This window comes from Anopheles ziemanni, chromosome 3 (assembly GCF_943734765.1).
Source record: "Anopheles ziemanni chromosome 3, idAnoZiCoDA_A2_x.2, whole genome shotgun sequence".
In the NCBI taxonomy this organism is placed as follows: domain Eukaryota; kingdom Metazoa; phylum Arthropoda; class Insecta; order Diptera; family Culicidae; genus Anopheles; species Anopheles ziemanni.
Window position 1 is genome coordinate 60792334 of NC_080706.1, and position 20827 is coordinate 60813160.

The 20827-nt window shown below is 47.9% G+C and overlaps 5 protein-coding genes across 5 annotated transcripts; 2 read left to right on the forward strand and 3 right to left on the reverse strand.

Annotated features, from left to right (window-relative positions):
- The first annotated feature begins 4617 nt into the window (after window positions 1-4617).
- On the forward strand, window positions 4618-4995 carry LOC131287397 (histone H2A). Its single transcript, XM_058316441.1, has one exon. The coding sequence runs from the start codon at window positions 4621-4623 to the stop codon at window positions 4993-4995; it is 375 nt and encodes a 124-aa protein (XP_058172424.1). The 5' UTR covers window positions 4618-4620.
- An 875-nt stretch (window positions 4996-5870) lies between these two features.
- Window positions 5871-7113, reverse strand: LOC131287396 (histone H4-like). The gene is made up of 2 exons (XM_058316440.1): window positions 7100-7113; window positions 5871-6189 (listed from the first exon to the last, which is right to left on the reverse strand). Exons 1-2 carry the CDS (start codon window positions 7111-7113, stop codon window positions 5871-5873), a joined length of 333 nt encoding a protein of 110 aa, XP_058172423.1.
- A 6068-nt stretch (window positions 7114-13181) lies between these two features.
- On the reverse strand, window positions 13182-13556 carry LOC131290010 (histone H2B). The gene has a single exon (XM_058319388.1). It carries the CDS (start codon window positions 13554-13556, stop codon window positions 13182-13184), a length of 375 nt encoding a protein of 124 aa, XP_058175371.1.
- A 4492-nt stretch (window positions 13557-18048) lies between these two features.
- Window positions 18049-18426, forward strand: LOC131289354 (histone H2A). Its single transcript, XM_058318589.1, has one exon. The coding sequence runs from the start codon at window positions 18052-18054 to the stop codon at window positions 18424-18426; it is 375 nt and encodes a 124-aa protein (XP_058174572.1). The 5' UTR covers window positions 18049-18051.
- Window positions 18427-19316: 890 nt separating this feature from the next.
- Window positions 19317-19628, reverse strand: LOC131285155 (histone H4). The gene has a single exon (XM_058314015.1). The coding sequence runs from the start codon at window positions 19626-19628 to the stop codon at window positions 19317-19319; it is 312 nt and encodes a 103-aa protein (XP_058169998.1).
- Between the last annotated feature and the right edge of the window lie 1199 nt (window positions 19629-20827).

Here is a 20827-nt window from a genome sequence, read left to right on the forward strand (position 1 = left end):
TGCGATTGTTTAACGTGCGTGAAACGTGTTTCCTCGTTGAGCGTCACTTCAATTTTAACGCGATTTTCGACCCTCACTTCGGCTTTTATTCAGCGTCGGGCGAGTTCGCTGGCTGGCTTCGCTACACCCCGACGTTTATATAAACCCGGTTTCAGGTTCGTTTCGGCATCATCATATAGGTCCCCAATAGTCTTGATTGGAAGTTCAACGAGTAAACACGTCGTGGAGTGATAATAGTGAATAAAGTGATATAAAAATAAAAAAGTGAACCCTAACCTCCTTCGGCCTTATTATGCCGAAGAAAGGTGAGGAGAAGAAAAGAGGAAGGAAGGTCTCGAGCGAAAGTTCTTCGGACTCGATTGTGTCAAAACGCTCGAAAACATCTAAAACATCGGCCCAGACGGAAGATGTCAGTGAAATGAGCACTGAAACATGCACCGGCAGTTCCAGCACCTACAGTTCTGAGGCCACCAGCGTCGCATCAGACAACGAAAGTGACTTCATTGAAGTGAAGAAAAAGAAGAAGAAGACAAGCACAGTTAAAGATATGAAAAACAAAGCTTCAACATCATCAAAAGTCCGTCCGTCGGAAAACACACCTGCAAATTCTGCCGCTACAATGGCAGGTAAAAATGCTAAAAAGCCCCCGGGCCCAGCTAGCAAACCACCACCCGTTGTCGTAAAGACAATACCCATTTCTGAGCTGCGCCCGGAGCTCCAGGCTCGCGGTCTCACGCCGGAGTTCCGAATTAGTGGAGTAGGCACCTCCATTATCTCGCGATCCCTGGCAGAACGTGAGGGTGTGATTGCATACCTTAATCATCGAAAGGCGGAATATTTTTCTTATGCTGCCAAGGACCAGCGGCCATTTAAAGTGGTACTCCGGGGTCTTCCTGATACGCCGCTAGAAGAAATTGTCGAGGAACTCCGCTCAAGATACCAGCTTGAAGTCATCGAGGCTTTTGAGATGAAAAGACGTGCTGAGGGCATCCATTCAAGGTTGTACCTCGTACACCTTAAACGTGGGACCTGCTCCCTGAAGACACTAGAGGCGGTCAGATCCATCCAGCAGGTTATTGTGAGATGGGAGGCCTATCGTGGAGGCAAAAAAGGTCCTACCCAGTGTCAACAGTGCCAGCAGTTTGGACATGGTACACGCCACTGCAAAATCAATCCACGATGTGTTAAGTGTGCTGGACAACACACTACTGATACCTGCCCTGCAATGGATGAACAGCAAGAGGTGAAGTGCTCAAACTGTATGGGAACCCACCGAGCCGACCATCCTGACTGCCCACAACGTGCTAAATATGTGGAAGTAAGAAACCTGGCAAGGAAAAACCGCCAAAAACACCAGCATCCGCAGACTCCTGCTCAGCGCCAGACTGCAAGTAAGCCACAAGCCACAGCCCCAGTGACATCGGTTTCCACAGTGACGCCGCCCTCTGCTCCAAGCAGTACCGCGTCGCCTTGGCTTCCTACACCTGGCTCCATCACCTTGGCACAGCGGCTAGCCAACGCTAGAAACGCCTCGGATACACCCGCTCCTGCTCCGGAAGGTGAACTGTTCACGATGGAAGAGCTTTTTAGCATCTTCACAAAAATGTTGGCAAAAATCCGCCTTTGCCGCAATAAGGCAGATCAACTCGCCGTTATCGGAGAACTGCTGATGCTCAATGGGTAATCTGCGAGTAGTCACATGGAACGCCCAGTCCGTGAGGGCTAAAAAGATTCAACTGGCCGATTTCCTAAAACTACATCGCATCGACATCGCGCTCATCGTGGAGACCCATCTGAAGCCAGACATCAGCTTCTACATCGATGAATACTCCATCCACCGCCTTGATAGAGTCGGAGCACGTGGTGGCGGGGTAGCCATCGTTGTACGTCGAGGCATCAAACATCAGTTGCTTCCGCACTTCAATACCACCATCATTGAAGCAGTCGGCATTAAGGTCTTTACCAGCTCCGGGGAACTGCGCATTATATCTGTGTACTGCCCTCGACAGTGCACGGGTGATCTGGATGCGGTTTTTCGTCGCGACATTAACATCATCGCCTGCAACAATTTCCGCTCGGTTATCGGAGGGGACCTGAACGCCCGTCATCGCTTGTGGGGAAATAGGCGCCAAAATAAAAATGGAAACATCTTGGCAGAGGTCGCACAGCATGGACAGTTCATCATTGAACATCCTGATGAACCTACCGTTATTCCCAGCCGTGGCTTCCCTTCAATTTTAGATCTGTTCCTAACCAACCTGCAGATCTCCAAACCCACAACCCTGGATGAGCTAACCTCGGATCATTTCCCTGTCCTAACGAAGGTTCACCTTGACGCCAGCAGAGCTCCGCCTGTTAGGAGGAAAAACTACCACTGTGTCGACTGGGCCCGCTTTGGAAGACTGGTTGACCAGCAAATCACCACCACCGAGATTTCACTGTCTCCAGCTTCTATTGAATCAGCTATAACGAACGTGGTGGAGGCTATCCGTTCGGCAGAGGCGGAGTGTGTTCCAGAGGTGTCCGCACGGGGAGAGGTAATTGTCCTAGACGATCACACTCGACATCTCATCTCCCGTCGAAACATGCTGCGGCGTCAATACCAGCGCACCGGGGATCAGCTTTGTAAACAGCAGGCAGCTCAACTTTCCCGCATCATCCAGGATCGTGTCGAGAAAATCAGGAACAAAAACTTTGAGCGCATGGTGCGGCGACTCCATCCCAACGCCAACGCTTTCTGGAAAGTAGCTAAGACCCTCCGCACTAAACCCAGGCCGATTCCTCCACTACTCGCAGCTGACAACGCAGTTTTACTTACTCCTACGGAGAAGACTGGTGCCCTCGCCCAACACTTCGAGGATGCTCATCGGATTGGCCTTAGTATGTCCAGCCCTCATGAGGCCGAGGTGGCTTCATCAGTGGCCAGAGTTAACTCTGAACAGCCAACCCTGCCACCAGAGGATCGCACCACCGTCGAGGAGGTGTGTCATGCCCTAAGGATGATGAGGAACATGAAAGCCCCTGGCTTTGATGGCATTCTGGGCATCCTTCTCAAACATCTCCGACTCCGAGCCCTCTCCCTCCTCACGAACATCGTAAACTGCTGCCTCGAACTGCAACACTATCCGCAGAGTTGGAAGACGGCAAAGGTGAAACCTATACTGAAACCTGGCAAAGATCCAACGAGGGCCTCCAGCTATCGCCCTATCAGCCTGCTGAGCATTCTTGGAAAGCTTTTTGAGAGGCTAATATGTTGGAGGCTTCGAGAAGCGATGGAAGATCTCCAAATATTGCCTCCTCAGCAGTTCGGCTTTAGATCAGGACACTCAACAGCACATCAACTCCTGAGGCTAAAAACCAACATTGAAAAGAACAAGAGGGTCGGTAAGTCCACTGCGGTCGTCATGCTGGATGTGGAGAAGGCTTTCGACAGCGTTTGGCATGATGGGCTTGTGCACAAAATGCTCTCCTTCCGGCTTCCTCTATATCTTGTAAAGCTGACCAGCAACTACCTGCGGCAACGAACCTTCCGGGTGACCCTGGGATCAGTGTCATCCAGCCCAACCAACATCGCGGCAGGCGTCCCACAGGGCAGCATCCTGGGCCCCTTGCTGTACACTCTGTTTACGGCGGATCTTCCAGAGTTACCAAGGGTTTCGGAAATATACCTCTACGCTGATGACACTGCCATCACCACCAAGGGTCGCACTCCAGCAGAGCTAAGAAACAGCGCACAACGGGCTCTCGACATCTTCCAGCAATACGCCGCAAGCTGGAAGATAAAGCTTAACAACGAGAAGACGCAAGCGATGGTCATCCCGTATCGTCTAAGGAAAAACCTGCTGCAACCTCCGGAGCAATCCCGTCTCAAAGTGGGCTCAACACCAGTACCATGGCAGCAGTCGGTTCGGTACTTGGGCGTCACGATCGACAATCGGCTTCTATTCCACCACCACACGCGCCAACTTGCGAACCGTATTGCAGTTTTGCTTAAGCTGCTGTACCCGCTGATAAATCGGAAATCGACCCTGCACAAACAGAACAAAATTGCGGTCTACAAACAAATTGTTCTGCCTGCGGCCACATATGCAATCTCAGTTTGGAGCTCCTGTGCCGCCACTAACCTGAAACGCGTACAAACGGCACTGAATAGATTTCTTGTACTAATATTAAATGCTCCTCCTAGAACGCGTCTAGAGGAGCTTTATAATGTAACAGACACGAAAGCGCTAGACGTAATAGCATTTGAAGTAACGGATCGACTGAGATCCACCATGCAAGCCTCACCCCATGAACTGATTAGAGGCTTGGTGTAAATAGTAGGTTAATAATAGGTTAATATTAGGTTAGGAATAGGTTAAGATTAGATTAAGGTTAATACTCCCATTGCCATTGGCATAACACCTGAAAACTTATGCAAAATCAAACTGCCTCTTAGGCAAAATTCTCATGTAGCGAATGAAAAGCGTGCGATTGCTAAATCTCGCAAAACACCAAAATGTAATGAATTATACAAATCAATAAAAGAAATTTTACTACTACTACTACTCGTTTCGGCATAGTTCGGAAGAGAACCTCTTCGAGTGAGCACCACGTATCCCTCTCGTTAAACAATCGAAAATGTCTGGACGCGGCAAGGGTGGTAAAGTGAAGGGAAAGGCAAAGTCCCGCTCGAATCGTGCCGGTCTGCAGTTCCCGGTCGGCCGTATTCATCGTCTGCTGCGCAAGGGTAACTATGCCGAGCGCGTCGGTGCCGGCGCACCGGTGTATCTGGCGGCCGTGATGGAGTATCTGGCCGCGGAAGTGCTCGAGTTGGCCGGTAACGCCGCCCGTGACAACAAGAAGACGCGCATCATCCCGCGCCATCTGCAGCTGGCCATCCGCAACGACGAAGAGTTGAACAAGCTGCTTTCCGGTGTGACCATCGCCCAAGGTGGTGTGCTGCCCAACATTCAGGCCGTGCTGTTGCCGAAGAAGACGGAAAAGAAGGCATAAGGCGTGCTCTCTCGTGCTCACCCCGCCGCGCGGCACCGTGTCGCGCTCACAAACCCCGCCGAAGATCTCACCGTCACAAAAAACCGTCCTTTTCAGGGCGACAAAATCGTGTGATAAAGGTTTATTTCACTACATTCAGTGCCCATGCCAGTTGGTTTCAGTTCAGTTTCAGTAGTTAAGTGGTTAAATGGACGTAATTTCACAGTGTGGCTGGAGAACAACGAAAGAAATGTTTAAAATTAACTCAAGCAATGTGTCTCAATGTGTGAAGTAACATCGCAAGTTTGGTAGGTTAAACGGGGCAAACCATTTTGCTTCATATCAGGTATGTAGCTTTTTCCGCTCATTTCTACCCGTGGCCATGAAAAATGATGGGTTTTGATCATCGCGTTAGAAACGGCCAACGCTACGCGCTCTACAGGTAGGGAATTTAACAATGTAAACGACCAAAGCGTTCTTTTCCCCGTATGCCACACCGAGCCCCGTGAGGTAGACCGGCGCCTTTCTACGAACTCTCAGTGGGTCGTCGTGTTAAAAAAACGAATCGGTCACATATCCGAGAATCAGAACCGTCGGTAGTGTATCGCGCATCACCACTACCACCACTACCACTACGCGCGGTACACCGTACCACTCGCTGTGTATTCCATCGGATATCGTTTCGGGCATGGGGAATGGGGTAAGAGAAGGAGAGGAGTAGTCAAGTCGCATTTTTTTTTCTCTGGCGTTTTTGGCGGCAAATGTGCCGGAGCGTCGGGAGAGCCACAAAAGCTTAGTTTGATACGAATGAGCAGGAAATATATCTTTCTGGAACAGTTTTGGTGGTCCTGAAAAGGACCGATTTTTTTGTAACACAAGGGGGCTGTTCGCGCAGCTTAACCTCCGAAACCGTACAGGGTGCGTCCCTGGCGTTTCAGGGCGTACACGACGTCCATGGCGGTGACGGTCTTGCGCTTGGCGTGCTCGGTGTACGTCACGGCATCACGGATCACGTTCTCGAGGAACACTTTCAGCACACCGCGAGTTTCTTCGTAGATCAGGCCGGAAATACGCTTCACACCGCCACGGCGAGCCAGACGGCGGATGGCCGGTTTCGTGATTCCCTGGATGTTATCACGCAGCACTTTGCGATGACGCTTGGCACCTCCTTTGCCCAGTCCCTTGCCTCCTTTTCCGCGGCCGGTCATGATGATGCTGCTTTACACAATTGGTTGTTGTTGACACGATGCAAACTGAACGAACGGTTTCGACGAACTGCGATGGTTTCGGCAGTGAAACACGGTTTTTATTGACCCGACCTGCCCGATCGTGAGCACCCGAAGAGGGACCCGAAACTATATAAACGCGGTTTCACGGCGCGGTTCGGCCCAGTTTTGTATTACATTCTTGGTCGAACCACTGATCGAGTCGGACGTATTTTTGTGGAGCGCAATAATCTACCGTTCTTTCTTACGAAGTGCAGTGCCGTGTGAGGAGCTAGGGAAGTAAAGTTACGGGAGTTCAGTTAGTCGGAAATAAAAACCGTTATACCTGATTGTTTGGTTGGTATATAGTGAGCACGCGTGAGTGTGCCCTGTGTTTGTACTCGGTAGACGGAGAGAAAGTGAAAAAGAAAAAAAACAGGTTCTGAAGAACCAGAAAAGTGTAAGCTTGTCGGAGGTGGGGCGACGATATGTCGGACCCACATTTTCCCGGAAGGGAACGGCCTGGGCCGGGCCCTTCCAATAGAGGCCGTACGGTACCTCTTTGGATGGATAGGAACGGTGAATACGGGAAACTAAAATTCCTTGTGCTTGAAGCTACGGATGGGAAAGAATTGGGTACCAACCCATTTCTACTGGGTAAGTCTCTGACGAACCATGCTGGTCCCATTGTGGAACCAGCCAAATTAATCGAAAATGGGAAGAAATATCTGATTAAAACTAGGAACAGTACGCAATTCGAAAAATTGCAAACGCTTAAAACTCTCGCAGACGGAACCTCTATTACCATTTCGCCCCACCACTCCTTGAATTCGGTACAATGCATCATCTACTCAAAAGAACTTCACGGTATGTCAGACAATGACATTCTGGAAAACTTAAAAGAACAGAAAGTAACGCACGTCCGCCGGTTCATCCGAAAGGAGAACAATGATTTCCATCCAACCAACCTGTTTTTACTAAAAGTTGAGTCCACGACGGTTCCCGACCACATTAAACTAGGATTGCTCCGCGTTGCCACCCGTACATATTATCCAAAACCAATGATCTGCTTCAACTGTGGCAGTTTCGGCCACTCAAAACTGCGTTGTAAGTCCACCCCGATTTGCAGGAATTGCGGTTTGAATGAGCATGGGGAATGCCATGAGAGTCTTCATTGCAAGAACTGCGGCGAGGGACACTCCACTTTCTCCAAAAATTGTTCTTATTACTTGTTTGAGGATCAAATTATCCATACAAAAACTGACCTCAATTGCTCCTATCTAGAAGCGAAAAATATTGTTTTGAAAACGGGACAAAATAACAACCCAAGTTCGGTACAAAATCGAATTACAAAAGGGCAAAGCTCTTCCGAAATTGAAAAGGACAGGATTATTGAGAGACTTCAGACAGCTCTAAACAACGCCCAAAAAACGATTGAAAAGCTAAGTGCACTACTGGAAAAAGTCAACGAGCAACCAGCGCAACAGGAAGTATCATTATCCCACAACATCGAAAGCAGTACGACAATAGATGACTCAGACAACTCCATGATTTCGACAAACACAATAAACAACCGTAAACGTACAAGCTATAAAAGCCTTACACCTTCGGAAGACGACGACGACAACAACGCAGCAGACAAGCACCCGAACAAGGAATCTATTACCTCTTCTCCACCAACACGTAACAACAACAAAACTCTAAAGAAAAAATCCAAGAAACGCTAAGCTAATCCATTGGAATATTCCTATATCATTTTAAGATAGATTTTTTCTCTTTCTTATTAAAAATGACACCAATAATTAACACACCCATTATGACCACACAAAAAGACATTAATCTCATTCTTAATTGGAATATTCGCAGCCTACAACAAAACATCGACGAACTGAAAATCGTTATTCTTCGGCATAACCCAAAAATCATTACACTACAGGAAGCTCATAGCAAATCTCAATATTTTACCCACTATCCGCTTTGCAATTATAAATGGATTCAAAAAAATTCCACAGTTTCCCACCATGAGATTTGCATGGGCATCCACAACAGTTTACATTACAAATCCGTAAAAATTAACTCCAATTTACCTATTCTAGGTATATATATTACTAATCCAGTCAAAATAAACATTATTAACATTTACTTATCCCCTTGTCAGGTAAGTAATACCGATATTGAAACTTTGTTTCAAAACATTAATAAACAAGTGTCGCACCCCCTACTGATAGTGGGGGACTGGAACGCCCAACATAAAAATTGGGGTTGTCCGGTGACCAACAGTCGTGGATCGAAACTTGAAACCATTTTTGACTTCAACAATATTTATACCATTGTTCATAAGTTTTTTACCCGTATCTCTCCGTCCACCGGCAAAGGGTCATCCATCGACCATTGCGCTATCTCTTCTTCTTCTTTTTCAAATTTTCACCTTTCCCAAATACCCGACCTGCATGGCAGCGATCACTATCCTCTTTTAGTCAAAACATCTTCCAATATCCCAGTCCCCACGCATCGGCCTCGGTGGCGGTACGAGGAGGCCAACTGGGAGGAGTTTCAACGAATCTTATCCACACTTCCCAACGACATTTCTCCATCAAATGATGTAACACTGATTGAACAAATAATGGCGGCTGCACAACACTCTGTTCCTCGAACGACTGGTCGAGTCTGTCAAAAATACGCGAAATGGTGGAACACAGAAGTGGCTAGCGCTATAAAACACAGAAGAAAGTGTCTCAGGAAACTAAAAAAACACTGTTCAACTTCGAACAATAGTTTACACACCTCTTTCTTGACAGAACAATACAAAGAAGCCCACAAAAAATCCAGAGAATTAATCAAGAAAGCTAAGGAGGAAACCTGGGAGAATTTCTTGAATAATATTGACCCTTCAACATCAGCGAAAGTCATATGGAACCATATCAGAAATATAACCGGGAAAAATAAACGACACTCACCCATTTGGCTCAACCCTCAGGACCCCATCACCGATCCGTCACTCATAGCAGATTCCTTTGCCACACATTTTCATTCAACTTCTTCAGATTCCAATTATCCACCTAATTTCGCCAAACACAAAACTTCCTCTGAAACCATTCCTCTGTCTTTTGCCACAACTCAACATTTCAACTACAATTCACCATTTTCCAAAGAAGAACTTACATTCGCTTTAAAATCCTGTTCAGGGAAATCTGCGGGGCCAGACGACATTGGATATCCATTGTTACAGCATCTACCCGACAGAACCCTTAATCTCTTGCTAGACATTTACAACTCTGTCTGGGAGTCAGGAGTTATTCCGGAAAGTTGGAAAAAAAGTTACACTATACCCATTCCAAAACCCAACAAAAACCCACACGAAATAGATAGCTACCGCCCGATAAGTCTCTTAAATTGCATAAGCAAGATACTTGAACGTATGGTAAACAGGCGTTTATCGCACGAACTTGATACACGCAAGCTGTTGCACACCAACCAACACGCGTTCAGACCAGGGCAAGGTACTGAAACATATTTCGCAAAACTTGATGCTGTGTTAAATAGTGCGATGAGTAAAAACTGGCACGTAGACTGCGGGATCATTGACCTGGCTAAGGCCTTTGATCAAACGTGGCGGCATTCGATTCTTGTTCAACTAGACAGTTGGGGTTTCAAAGGGAACCTCCCTATTTTTATACAAAACTTCCTGCAAAACCGTACCTCATCAATTCTTATAGGAAACCAGACCTCAGACACCTTTATCCTCGAAAATGGAGTCCCGCAAGGAGCCATCCTCTCCCCCACCCTTTTCTTAATCAGTATCGAATCCTTATTCCTATCCATTCCTGAAAACATAACTCCCCTCATTTACGCAGACGACATCATTTTAATGTCTACAGGACAAAATCATAAAACATCCAGAAACAATCTACAACTTGGAATCAATAAATTAAGGCAGTGGTGCAGATGGACAGGTTTCCAAATCTCCCCCGAAAAATGCAAAATACTACATATCCACAAAAATTACACAGGTAAGCTAAAACCCATTAAATACAACAACCAAATAATCCCTAATGCTAGAAGTGCAAGAATACTGGGAATTATTTTAGACTCGAAACTTACCTTTATTCCACACTTCAAACAATTAAAAAACTCTATGAAACCCTGCCTCAATGTGTTCAGAATGTTGGGTTGCGGGCAATATAGAGCTTCCAGAACTACTCTTCTACAATTGTTACACTCCTGGCTTCTCCCGAAAATGCTATATGGAACTGAAATCCTCTCCCGTGAACTCACCTCACTTAATAAATTCTTGGCTCCTATTTACCACGTTGCAATAAAATATTCATCAGGGGCTTATGTCACCAGCCCCACAAAATCTATTCTTTGTGAGAGCGGTCAACTACCCTTCACACATATTATAACATTACGTCTTCTTGGAGCAGCTTTTCGTTGCAGTGAAAAGGGCCTCAACTGTGAATCACTAAATCAACGAGCCGCAATAGCTTTCAACACTCTAACCTCCAGTCCTCTTTCGGAAATCACCAAAATTCCACGTCGGACAATAAGGCCTTGGAACCAGAAGCAACCGTATATTGACTGGACCCTACTTAACACTCCAAAATTTAACCATAGACAAATTTACCAATCTTTTCTCCAACTTCGAAACAGGAAATATGCTAATTCCAAACATATATACACCGATGGATCAGTTTCACAACACACGGCCGGCTGCGGTATCTACTCTGTAGATGCAAGCTGCGCCATCAAACTTCCAGATTTTACTTCCATTTTTTCCGCAGAAGCCATCGCTATTACCATTGCAGCACAGGAAGATACCATACCAAACCAGAATAACACAATTTTCACTGACAGCGCCAGCGTCCTCAGTGCCCTAGAACATGGCAAATCAAAAGACCCTCACGTACAAGCAATAGAGACACTTCCCAACCTTCACAATATCAGTTTTTGCTGGGTTCCCAGCCACGTCGGGATACCGGGCAACGAAACAGCCGATAAACTAGCAAACCAAGGGCGAAAAAGTACCCATACCGCTGGGAATCAACTATCAAAAAAAGACGCCCTAAATTTCTGCCTATTCAAAATATCAAGACAATGGCAACAAACCTGGTCTAACAACAACTCATCACACCTGCGGAAAGTAAAAATTACAACTTCTATTTGGCCAGATGTTCCCTCCCACAGAGATCAAAGAGTACTAACCAGACTACGCATCGGCCACACCAGGTATACACACAGCCACTTACTAACCAAAACACCTCCACCCCTTTGCCACTTCTGTGGCCTACAAATCACCGTACGGCACATTCTAATTGAGTGTATTGGATACAACCTTCAAAGAACACAACATGATCTAGATAACAATATTGATACGGTACTATCTCCTAACAGTACAGAACAGAAAAAGCTCCTCCGATACCTACACGATATAAATATGTATAAGGAAATATAAACCTTCTCACTTACTGCAAACGAAACGTGAAGCTACGACAAAAAGGTAAAAAAAGAAGAGAAGAAACGAAAGAAGCCTAAAGGCTCAAAGTTTCTAAAAACCGTAAAAACAACAACAACAGTTTTGTATTACCACCACAAGTGAGCAGACCCGTTCGAACCCGATCAACGTCAACAGCATCAACAACATCAACTACGATGGCACGTACCAAGCAAACTGCCCGTAAGTCCACCGGAGGAAAGGCGCCGCGCAAGCAGCTGGCCACCAAGGCGGCCCGCAAGAGTGCTCCGGCCACCGGAGGAGTGAAGAAGCCGCATCGCTACCGACCGGGAACGGTGGCTCTGCGTGAAATCCGTCGCTACCAGAAGTCGACCGAGCTGCTGATCCGCAAGTTGCCCTTCCAGCGATTGGTGCGTGAAATCGCACAGGACTTCAAGACGGATCTGCGTTTCCAGAGCTCGGCGGTGATGGCGCTACAGGAAGCGAGTGAAGCGTATCTAGTCGGTCTGTTCGAGGACACGAATCTGTGTGCCATCCACGCGAAGCGCGTCACCATCATGCCGAAAGACATCCAGCTTGCTCGTCGTATCCGTGGTGAACGTGCTTAAGTGACAACGGTTCGTTTCGTTTCGTTTCGTTTTCAACCAAACCCAAACGGTCCTTTTCAGGACCACCAACCCGTTACCGAAAGGAGGATTATTTCGTACCCGTCCCGTCCCGTCGTACACGCTATATCGATATATATAATATTTATATATATCTATGATGATGATGATGATAAATGGTGAACCCCTGACTGATACATATGGGGTATGAGATGCAATCAAAACAATACAAACCATATATAATGATATATATTGTTATATATAATATAATAATCTATGATGATGAAGAAGAAGAAGAAGATGACGATAAATAAAAACAAAACCTAACATATGACGATAGAAATGCAAACCATAACCTAGCCGTGACACAAACCATAACATAATACATATGCTAACGTCTACAAACCACCAGGCAACCCCATCCGTTAGCGGTGATTTGAAGTTATAGAGCAATTACATGCGGTGGGTTTAAAGAGTTGTTAAAGAGAATCTGTTCCATATTAAACCAAGTTGAACATATATGTCTTGGATGAAACAAAAAATGACACATTGCTTTGCCTTTGGCTGTGCCATAACCATAGAAAGCATAACGGAATGCTTTAAATGTTAGTTAACCGTTAGGTTTTTTCTTAAAACCACGGTTTAAAATGTTCATTCAATTCATTTACGCGCGCTTGTGTTACGCGCGGCTATGTGTGCGCCAAAACACAACGAAGTGGTGATGTTAAACTAGAAAACGGTTCGGCACACTTTTTGTTCTGTTTCTTCAACGCACAGCACAAACACATTATTATTCGTCGATCTTCGTCGTTTTTTCTTTCTCTTCGATGAATGGAATGTAATGGAATGAAATGATTCTTGTTTGGAAAACATTTTGTGGTCCTGAAAAGGACCGTTGTTATGCGACGAGTTGGTGTGGTTTGTGACGACCACGGACGAACCAGCTTACTTCGAGCTGGTGTACTTGGTGACGGCCTTCGTGCCCTCGGACACGGCGTGCTTGGCCAGCTCACCAGGAAGCAGCAGACGGACGGCGGTCTGGATTTCGCGTGACGTGATCGTCGAACGCTTGTTGTAGTGCGCCAGCCGGGACGCTTCGGCGGCGATGCGCTCGAAGATGTCGTTCACGAAGCTGTTCATGATGCTCATCGCCTTCGACGAGATGCCAGTGTCCGGATGGACTTGCTTCAGCACCTTGTAGATGTAGATGGCGTAGCTTTCCTTGCGGGTCTTGCGCTTCTTCTTCTTGTCCGACTTGGAGATATTTTTCTGGGCCTTGCCAGACTTCTTCGCTGCCTTTCCGCTGGTTTTCGGTGCCATTGCGATTGTTTAACGTGCGTGAAACGTGTTTCCTCGTTGAGCGTCACTTCAATTTTAACGCGTTTTTCGACCCTCACTTCGGCTTTTATTCAGCGTCGGGCGAGTTCGCTGGCTGGCTTCGCTACACCTCGACGTTTATATAAACCCGGTTTCAGGTTCGTTTCGGCATGATCCGATCCATTCGCACTCAGACTGTAGACGGAGTGACACATAGTAAGAAACACAGTGTTAGTGATTGAAGCGGTTTTTTTTTTTCCTTTCGGCGGTATGCCGAAGGACAAGAGTGACGACAAGAAGAAGAGAACGATGCGCTCGGGCTCTAGTGGAAGTGAGAGAAGCGAGAGGAAAAAAGTATGCGGTTCGGGTGCGTTGCCGCCACCCGATGTCAACATGTCTGCCTGCAGTGGTAGTGAGGTAGACCACTCGTCTGACGAAGACCCGGAGGGCTTCCGCACCGTGCGTACGAGAGCCAGACGGAGCACGACAGAGAAAGGTGCAAATAATGCGCCCAAAACATCAGCACCAGGGCGTTCAGCAGGGCTTCCGCCAAACAATCGCCGTCCACCGCCAGTGGTAGTCCAGAACGTGGCCTATCCCGTTCTGCGCTCCAAACTACTGGCAAAAAACATCAAAGCCGAGTTCCAGTTTGGCAGCACAGGCACGAAACTCTTCGTGCAGACCAGAGAGGAGCACACTGCTCTCACGAAGCTTCTGGAGCAAGAGAAGGCTGAATACTTCACGCACGATCTGCGCGATGATAGACCATACAAGGTTGTCATCCGAGGACTCCCACTAATGGATACTGAGGAAATCCGGGATGAGCTCCGGTCAACCCATGCCCTAGAGGTAGAAGAAGTATTCCGTATGAAGAGAAAGGACGAGGAGACGGTGGCCTACCACAGCCAGCTCTACGTGGTTCATTTGAAACGTGCTTCTTGCACATTACAAACATTAAAATCGGTGCGAGCGATTCTTTCTGTCCGCATTAGGTGGGAGTCCTACCGTGGGGGCCAGCGAGGACCCACTCAATGCCATCGATGCCAAGCATTTGGCCACGGCTCGCGAAATTGCCACCTGCAGCCGAAATGCGAGAGCTGCTCCCTTTCGCATTTTACGGCCAACTGCGTCAAACCAGAACCACCCAAGTGCGCAAACTGCGGCGGCCCTCATCGCGCAAATGACCGCGAGTGCCCAAAAAGGGATGAGTTCAAGAATATTCAAATGCGTGCCCAAGGCAAAGGCCAAAAAATGAAAAAAGCGCTCAAACAACCATCATCCGGGCTGAGCGATCGGCTGAAGAATGTGCAGGAAAATTTTCCGGTCCTGCCAAACAATAAGAAACATCAGCCAGCCCAAAACGAGGTGGCCGTAGACGTACATCACCTGAAGCTGCAAGCAAAGGAAGCATCATACGCCGCCAAGGCTAAAATGGCAAACAATGAAAACGATCTCCTAGATGCGGCAACTCTCATGGAGATTTTCAATGAGATGATGGCTACCGTGCGTTCCTGCCAGTCTAAACAGGAGCAGCTCACTCGACTGACAAAGCTAGTCCTTCGATATGCCTAGTTTGAGAGTGGCTACCTGGAACGCTTGTTCTGTCAGGAACAAACAAATTCCACTGAACGACTTCCTGAATCGTCAAAACATCGACGTGGCGCTAATAGTTGAGACGCATCTCAAACCAGAGCTGAGCTTCTATTTGGACAACTATAAAGTACATCGGCTGGATCGAATTAACTCTCGCGGAGGTGGTGTTGCGATCGCTGTTCGACGTGGCATCAGGCACCAACTGCTACCACACTTCAACACCACCATCATTGAAGCAGTTGGCGTTAGGATCAGTACCAGCTCGGGAGCCCTTCACATCGTATCCGCGTACTGTCCTCGACAATGCTCTGGTACACTTGAAGCAGCTTTTCGCCAAGATCTAAACACCATCGCCTGCAACAACTTCCGCACGGTTGTTGGAGGGGACCTAAACGCCCGTCATCGTTTGTGGGGAAATATGCGGCAGAATAGAAACGGAAACATCCTGGCTGAGGTCGCCCAGCATGGACATTTCATCGTCGAGTTTCCAGATGCTCCCACCGCCATCCCCAACCATGGATCCCCTTCAGTTATCGATCTGTTTCTCACCAACCTGCAGATCACCAAACCCTCCACCCTGGATGAGCTAAACTCGGACCACTTCCCGGTCTTAACGCACGTTCAGCTCAACGCCATCAGAGCTCCGCCGGTAACAAGGAAAAATTACCACTGCGTTGACTGGGACCGCTTTGGAAGACTGGTTGACCAGCAAATCACCACCACCGAGATTGCACCGTCACCAGCTTCCATTGAGGCAGCTGTAACCATCGTGGAGGAGGCTATTCGCTCGGCAGAGGCGGAGTGTGTCCCAGTGGTGTCCACACGAGGGCAGGTGATTGTCCTAGACGACCATACTCGGCAGCTTATCTCGCGGAGAAACATGGTGAGGCGGCAATACCAGCGCACTGGGGATCAGCTTTGTAAACAGCAGGCAGCACAACTTTCCCGCATTATCCAGCATCGGGTGGAGATTATTAGAAATAACAACTTTGAGCGCATGGTCCAGCGACTCCATCCAGGCACCAACGCTTTCTGGAAAGTGGCAAAGACGCTCCGTACAAAACCCAGGCCGATACCACCTCTAGTTGCAGCCGACAACACAGTGCTTCTTACTCCAGCGGAGAAGACTGGTGCCCTCGCACAACACTTCGCGGATGCTCACCGAATTGGCCTTGCTCTGCCCAGCCCTCATGAGGTAGAGGTGGCCTCATCAGTGGCTAGAGTGAACTCCGTACAACCAACCCTGCCTCCAGAGGATCGCACCACCGTCGGAGAGGTGAGTCATGCTCTGAAGATGATGCGGAATATGAAAGCCCCTGGCTTTGATGGCATACTCAGCATCCTTCTAAAGCATCTCCCACTCCGAGCCCTCACTCTCCTGACGAACATTCTTAACTGCTGCCTAGAACTGCAATACTATCCGCAGACTTGGAAGACGGCAAAGGTGGTTCCGATATTAAAACCAGGCAAGGACCCAACGAGGTCTTCCAGTTATCGCCCAATCAGCCTGCTGAGCACGCTTGGAAAACTTTTCGAGAGACTCATAAGTTGGAGACTTCGGGATGCGATGGAAGATCTGCAGATATTGCCTCCTGAGCAGTTTGGCTTCCGTGCAGGACACGCAACAACACATCAACTCCTGAGGTTGAAAATAAGCATCGAAAAGAACAAGAGGGTCGGAAAGTCCACTGCGGTCGTCATGCTTGATGTGGAGAAGGCTTTCGACAGTGTGTGGCATGATGGGCTTGTCCACAAAATGCACTCCTTCCGGCTTCCTCCATATCTTGTGAAGCTGGTCAGCAACTACCTGCGGCAACGAACCTTCCGGGTGTCCCTGGGATCAGTGTCATCCAGCCCAACCAACATCGCGGCAGGCGTCCCACAGGGCAGCATCCTGGGCCCCTTGTTGTACACTCTGTTTACGGCGGATCTTCCAGAGTTGCCAAGGGGTTCGGAAATATACCTGTACGCTGATGACACTGCCATCACCACCAAGGGTCGCACTCCAGCAGAGTTGAGGAACAGCGGTCAACGGGCTCTCGACGTCTTCCAGCAATACGCCGCCAGCTGGAAGATAAAGCTGAACCAAGAGAAGACGCAAGCGATGGTCATCCCGTATCGACTAAGGAAAAACCTGCTGCAACCTCCGGAGCAATCCCGTCTCAAAGTGGGTTCAACACCAGTGCCATGGCAGCAGTCGGTTCGGTACCTAGGCGTCACGATCGACAATCGGCTTCTGTTCCACCACCACACGCGCTATCTTGCAGACCGCATTGCTGTTTTACTTAAGCTGCTGTACCCGCTCGTAAAACGGCAATCTACCCTTCATAAAAAGAACAAGATTGCGGTGTTCAAACAAATTGTTCTGCCTGCGGCCACATATGCCATCCCAGTTTGGAGCTCCTGTGCCGCCACTAATCTGAAATGCGTACAAACGGCACTGAATAGATTTCTTGTACTAATATTAAATGCTCCTCCTAGAACGCGTCTAGAGGAGCTTTATAATGTAGCAGACACGAAAGCGCTAGACGTAATAGCATTTGAAGCAACGGATCGACTGAGATCCGCCATGCAAGCCTCACCCCATGAACTGATTAGAGGCTTGGTGTAAATAGTAGGTTAATAATAGGTTAATATTAGGTTAGGAGTAGGTTAAGGTTAATACTCTCATCGCCGTTGGCACAAAACCACACATTTAAGACAAATCAAACTGCCTCCATGGCAATACTAATGTAAACAGCGAATGAAAAGCGTGCGATCGCTAAATCTCGCAAAAACGATCTCGGAATTAGTACAAATAAACGAAATGAATTTATCATCATCATCATCATCATCGTTTCGGCATAGTTCGGAAGAGAACCTCTTCGAGTGAGCACCACGTATCCCTCTCGTTAAACAATCGAAAATGTCTGGACGCGGCAAGGGTGGTAAAGTGAAGGGAAAGGCAAAGTCCCGCTCGAATCGTGCCGGTCTGCAGTTCCCGGTCGGCCGTATTCATCGTCTGCTGCGCAAGGGTAACTATGCCGAGCGCGTCGGTGCCGGCGCACCGGTGTATCTGGCGGCCGTGATGGAGTATCTGGCCGCGGAAGTGCTCGAGTTGGCCGGTAACGCCGCCCGTGACAACAAGAAGACGCGCATCATCCCGCGCCATCTGCAGCTGGCCATCCGCAACGACGAAGAGTTGAACAAGCTGCTTTCCGGTGTGACCATCGCCCAAGGTGGTGTGCTGCCCAACATTCAGGCCGTGCTGTTGCCGAAGAAGACGGAAAAGAAGGCATAAGGCGTGCTCTCTCGTGCTCACCCCGCCGCGCGGCACCGTGTCGCGCTCACAAACCCCGCCGAAGATCTCACCGTCACAAAAACCGTCCTTTTCAGGGCGACAAAATCGTGTGATAAAGGTTTATTTCACTACATTCAGTGCCCATGGCAGTTGGTTTCTGTTCAGTTTCAGTAGTTAAATGGTTAAATGGACGTAATTTCACAGTGTGGCTGGAGAACAACGAAAGAAATGTTTAAAATTAACTCAAGCAATGTGTCTCAATGTGTGAAGTAACATCGCAAGTTTGGTAGGTTAAACGGGGCAAACCATTTTGCTTCATATCAGGTATGTAGCTTTTTTCCGCTCATTTCTACCCGAACACATGCGTTGGTGGTGGTGGCCATGAAAAATGATGGGTTTTGATCATCGCGTTAAAAACGGCCAACGCTACGCGCTCTACAGGTAGGGAATTTAACAATGTAAACGACCAAAGCGTTCTTTTCCCCGTATGCCACACCGAGCCCCGTGAGGTAGACCGGCGCCTTTCTACGAACTCTCAGTGGGTCGTCGTGTTAAAAAACGAATCGGTCACATATCCGAGAATCAGAACCGTCGGTAGTGTATCGCGCATCACCACCACCACTACGCGCGGTACACCATACCACTCGCTGTGTCGTTCCATCGGATATCGTTTCGGGCATGGGGAATGGGGTAAGAGAAGGAGAGGAGTAGTCAAGTCGCATTTTTTTTTCTCTGGCGTTTTTGGCGGCAAATGTGCCGGAGCGTCGGGAGAGCCACAAATGCTTAGTTTGATACGAATGAGCAGGAAATATATCTTTCTGGAACAGTTTTGGTGGTCCTGAAAAGGACCGATTTTTGTGTTTGCCAACAAGCGGGGCTGTTCGCGCAGCTTAACCTCCGAAACCGTACAGGGTGCGTCCCTGGCGTTTCAGGGCGTACACGACGTCCATGGCGGTGACGGTCTTGCGCTTGGCGTGCTCGGTGTACGTCACGGCATCACGGATCACGTTCTCGAGGAACACTTTCAGCACACCGCGAGTTTCTTCGTAGATCAGGCCGGAAATACGCTTCACACCGCCACGGCGAGCCAGACGGCGGATGGCCGGTTTCGTGATTCCCTGGATGTTATCACGCAGCACTTTGCGATGACGCTTGGCACCTCCTTTACCCAGTCCCTTGCCTCCTTTTCCGCGGCCGGTCATGATGATGCTGCTTTACACAATTGGTTGTTGTTGACACGATGCAAACTGAACGAACGGTTTCGGCGAACTTTTTTTTTTTTTTTTTTTTTTTTTTTTTATTAAAGAGATTTTGCGCCTTAACGGCGACATTCATCTCTATCTTAAATTAAAGTTACATAGTAGGGAAATGTTTGGAATCATGGGATAGTTTAAGGAAAGGATTGGGTGGGGAGGGGAACAATATTGCCTTAATTTAAACTTAAGATTAGGTTTGTTTTTCATTTTTATTTATTCTTTCCTTTCTGTTAAATTTCTTTATATATTTTAATTTCTTTCAAAAATTGTATGATGTTGTGTTCGCTTGTGGGGTCGTTGCTGAGGGCGGATTCTAGGTTTGGTGGGATGTTGAATTGCTGTCTGGCAGTAGTATGGGCTCTGCATTCAACTATGATATGATTGACGGTGAGCTGGCATCCACAGGTGATGCACATTGGTGGTGGGCTGTTCTTCGTGAAAAGGTAGCTATGAGTCAGTCGGGTGTGTCCTATTCTGATGCGGGTGAGGATCCGTTGGTCGCGTGGTTTCGGTGTGTCATTCCATGGTAGTGTGGTTGGTTTGATGCTGTGGAGTTTGGCGTCGATGAGCGATCTCCATTTGCGTTCCCAAGATGAGCGTACTTCATCTTGGGCCCAGCGAAGGAGGTCTCTCTTTGGGAAAGGTGTCTCGATGGTGTCCGGTTTCTCTCGACCTTCGTTCGCCAATCGGTCGGCGGCTTCGTTTCCAGCGATTCCCATGTGACTCGGTATCCAGCAAAGGGTGATGTTCCGAGTGGCTAGATGTTCGTCAATGGATTGTATGTAGGGATGTCTTGATGTTCCTTTTTCTATTGCTTGAAGTGCGCTTGCGGAATCTGTAAATATAACGTTAGCTTTGTTGTCTATTGTGGCCTCATCGGCTGCTATTAGGAGGGCTAAAGCTTCTGCGGAAAAGATCGATAAATTATTATTGAGTTTAAGACTGCTAGATGTAGTTTCCGAGTATATTCCACATCCGGTTTCATTTGCTTGAACGGAACCGTCTGTGTAGATGTGGTGATGTGTTTTGTACTTGCCATTGATGAGCTGCTGGAAGAGTTGTTGAGCAATGGTGGGGTTGTAGTTGTCCTTTTTAATGTCTTTCATTGTCCAGTCTATGTTGGGTTTTGTTGCGCTCCAGGGTCT

Excerpts from the sequence above, each read along its gene's own strand:
- LOC131287397 (XM_058316441.1), top strand. The coding sequence starts at position 4,621 with ATGTCTGGACGCGGCAAGGGTGGTAAAGTGAAGGGAAAGGCAAAGTCC.
- LOC131290010 (XM_058319388.1), bottom strand. The coding sequence starts at position 13,556 with ATGGCACCGAAAACCAGCGGAAAGGCAGCGAAGAAGTCTGGCAAGGCC.
- LOC131289354 (XM_058318589.1), top strand. The coding sequence starts at position 18,052 with ATGTCTGGACGCGGCAAGGGTGGTAAAGTGAAGGGAAAGGCAAAGTCC.
- LOC131285155 (XM_058314015.1), bottom strand. The coding sequence starts at position 19,628 with ATGACCGGCCGCGGAAAAGGAGGCAAGGGACTGGGTAAAGGAGGTGCC.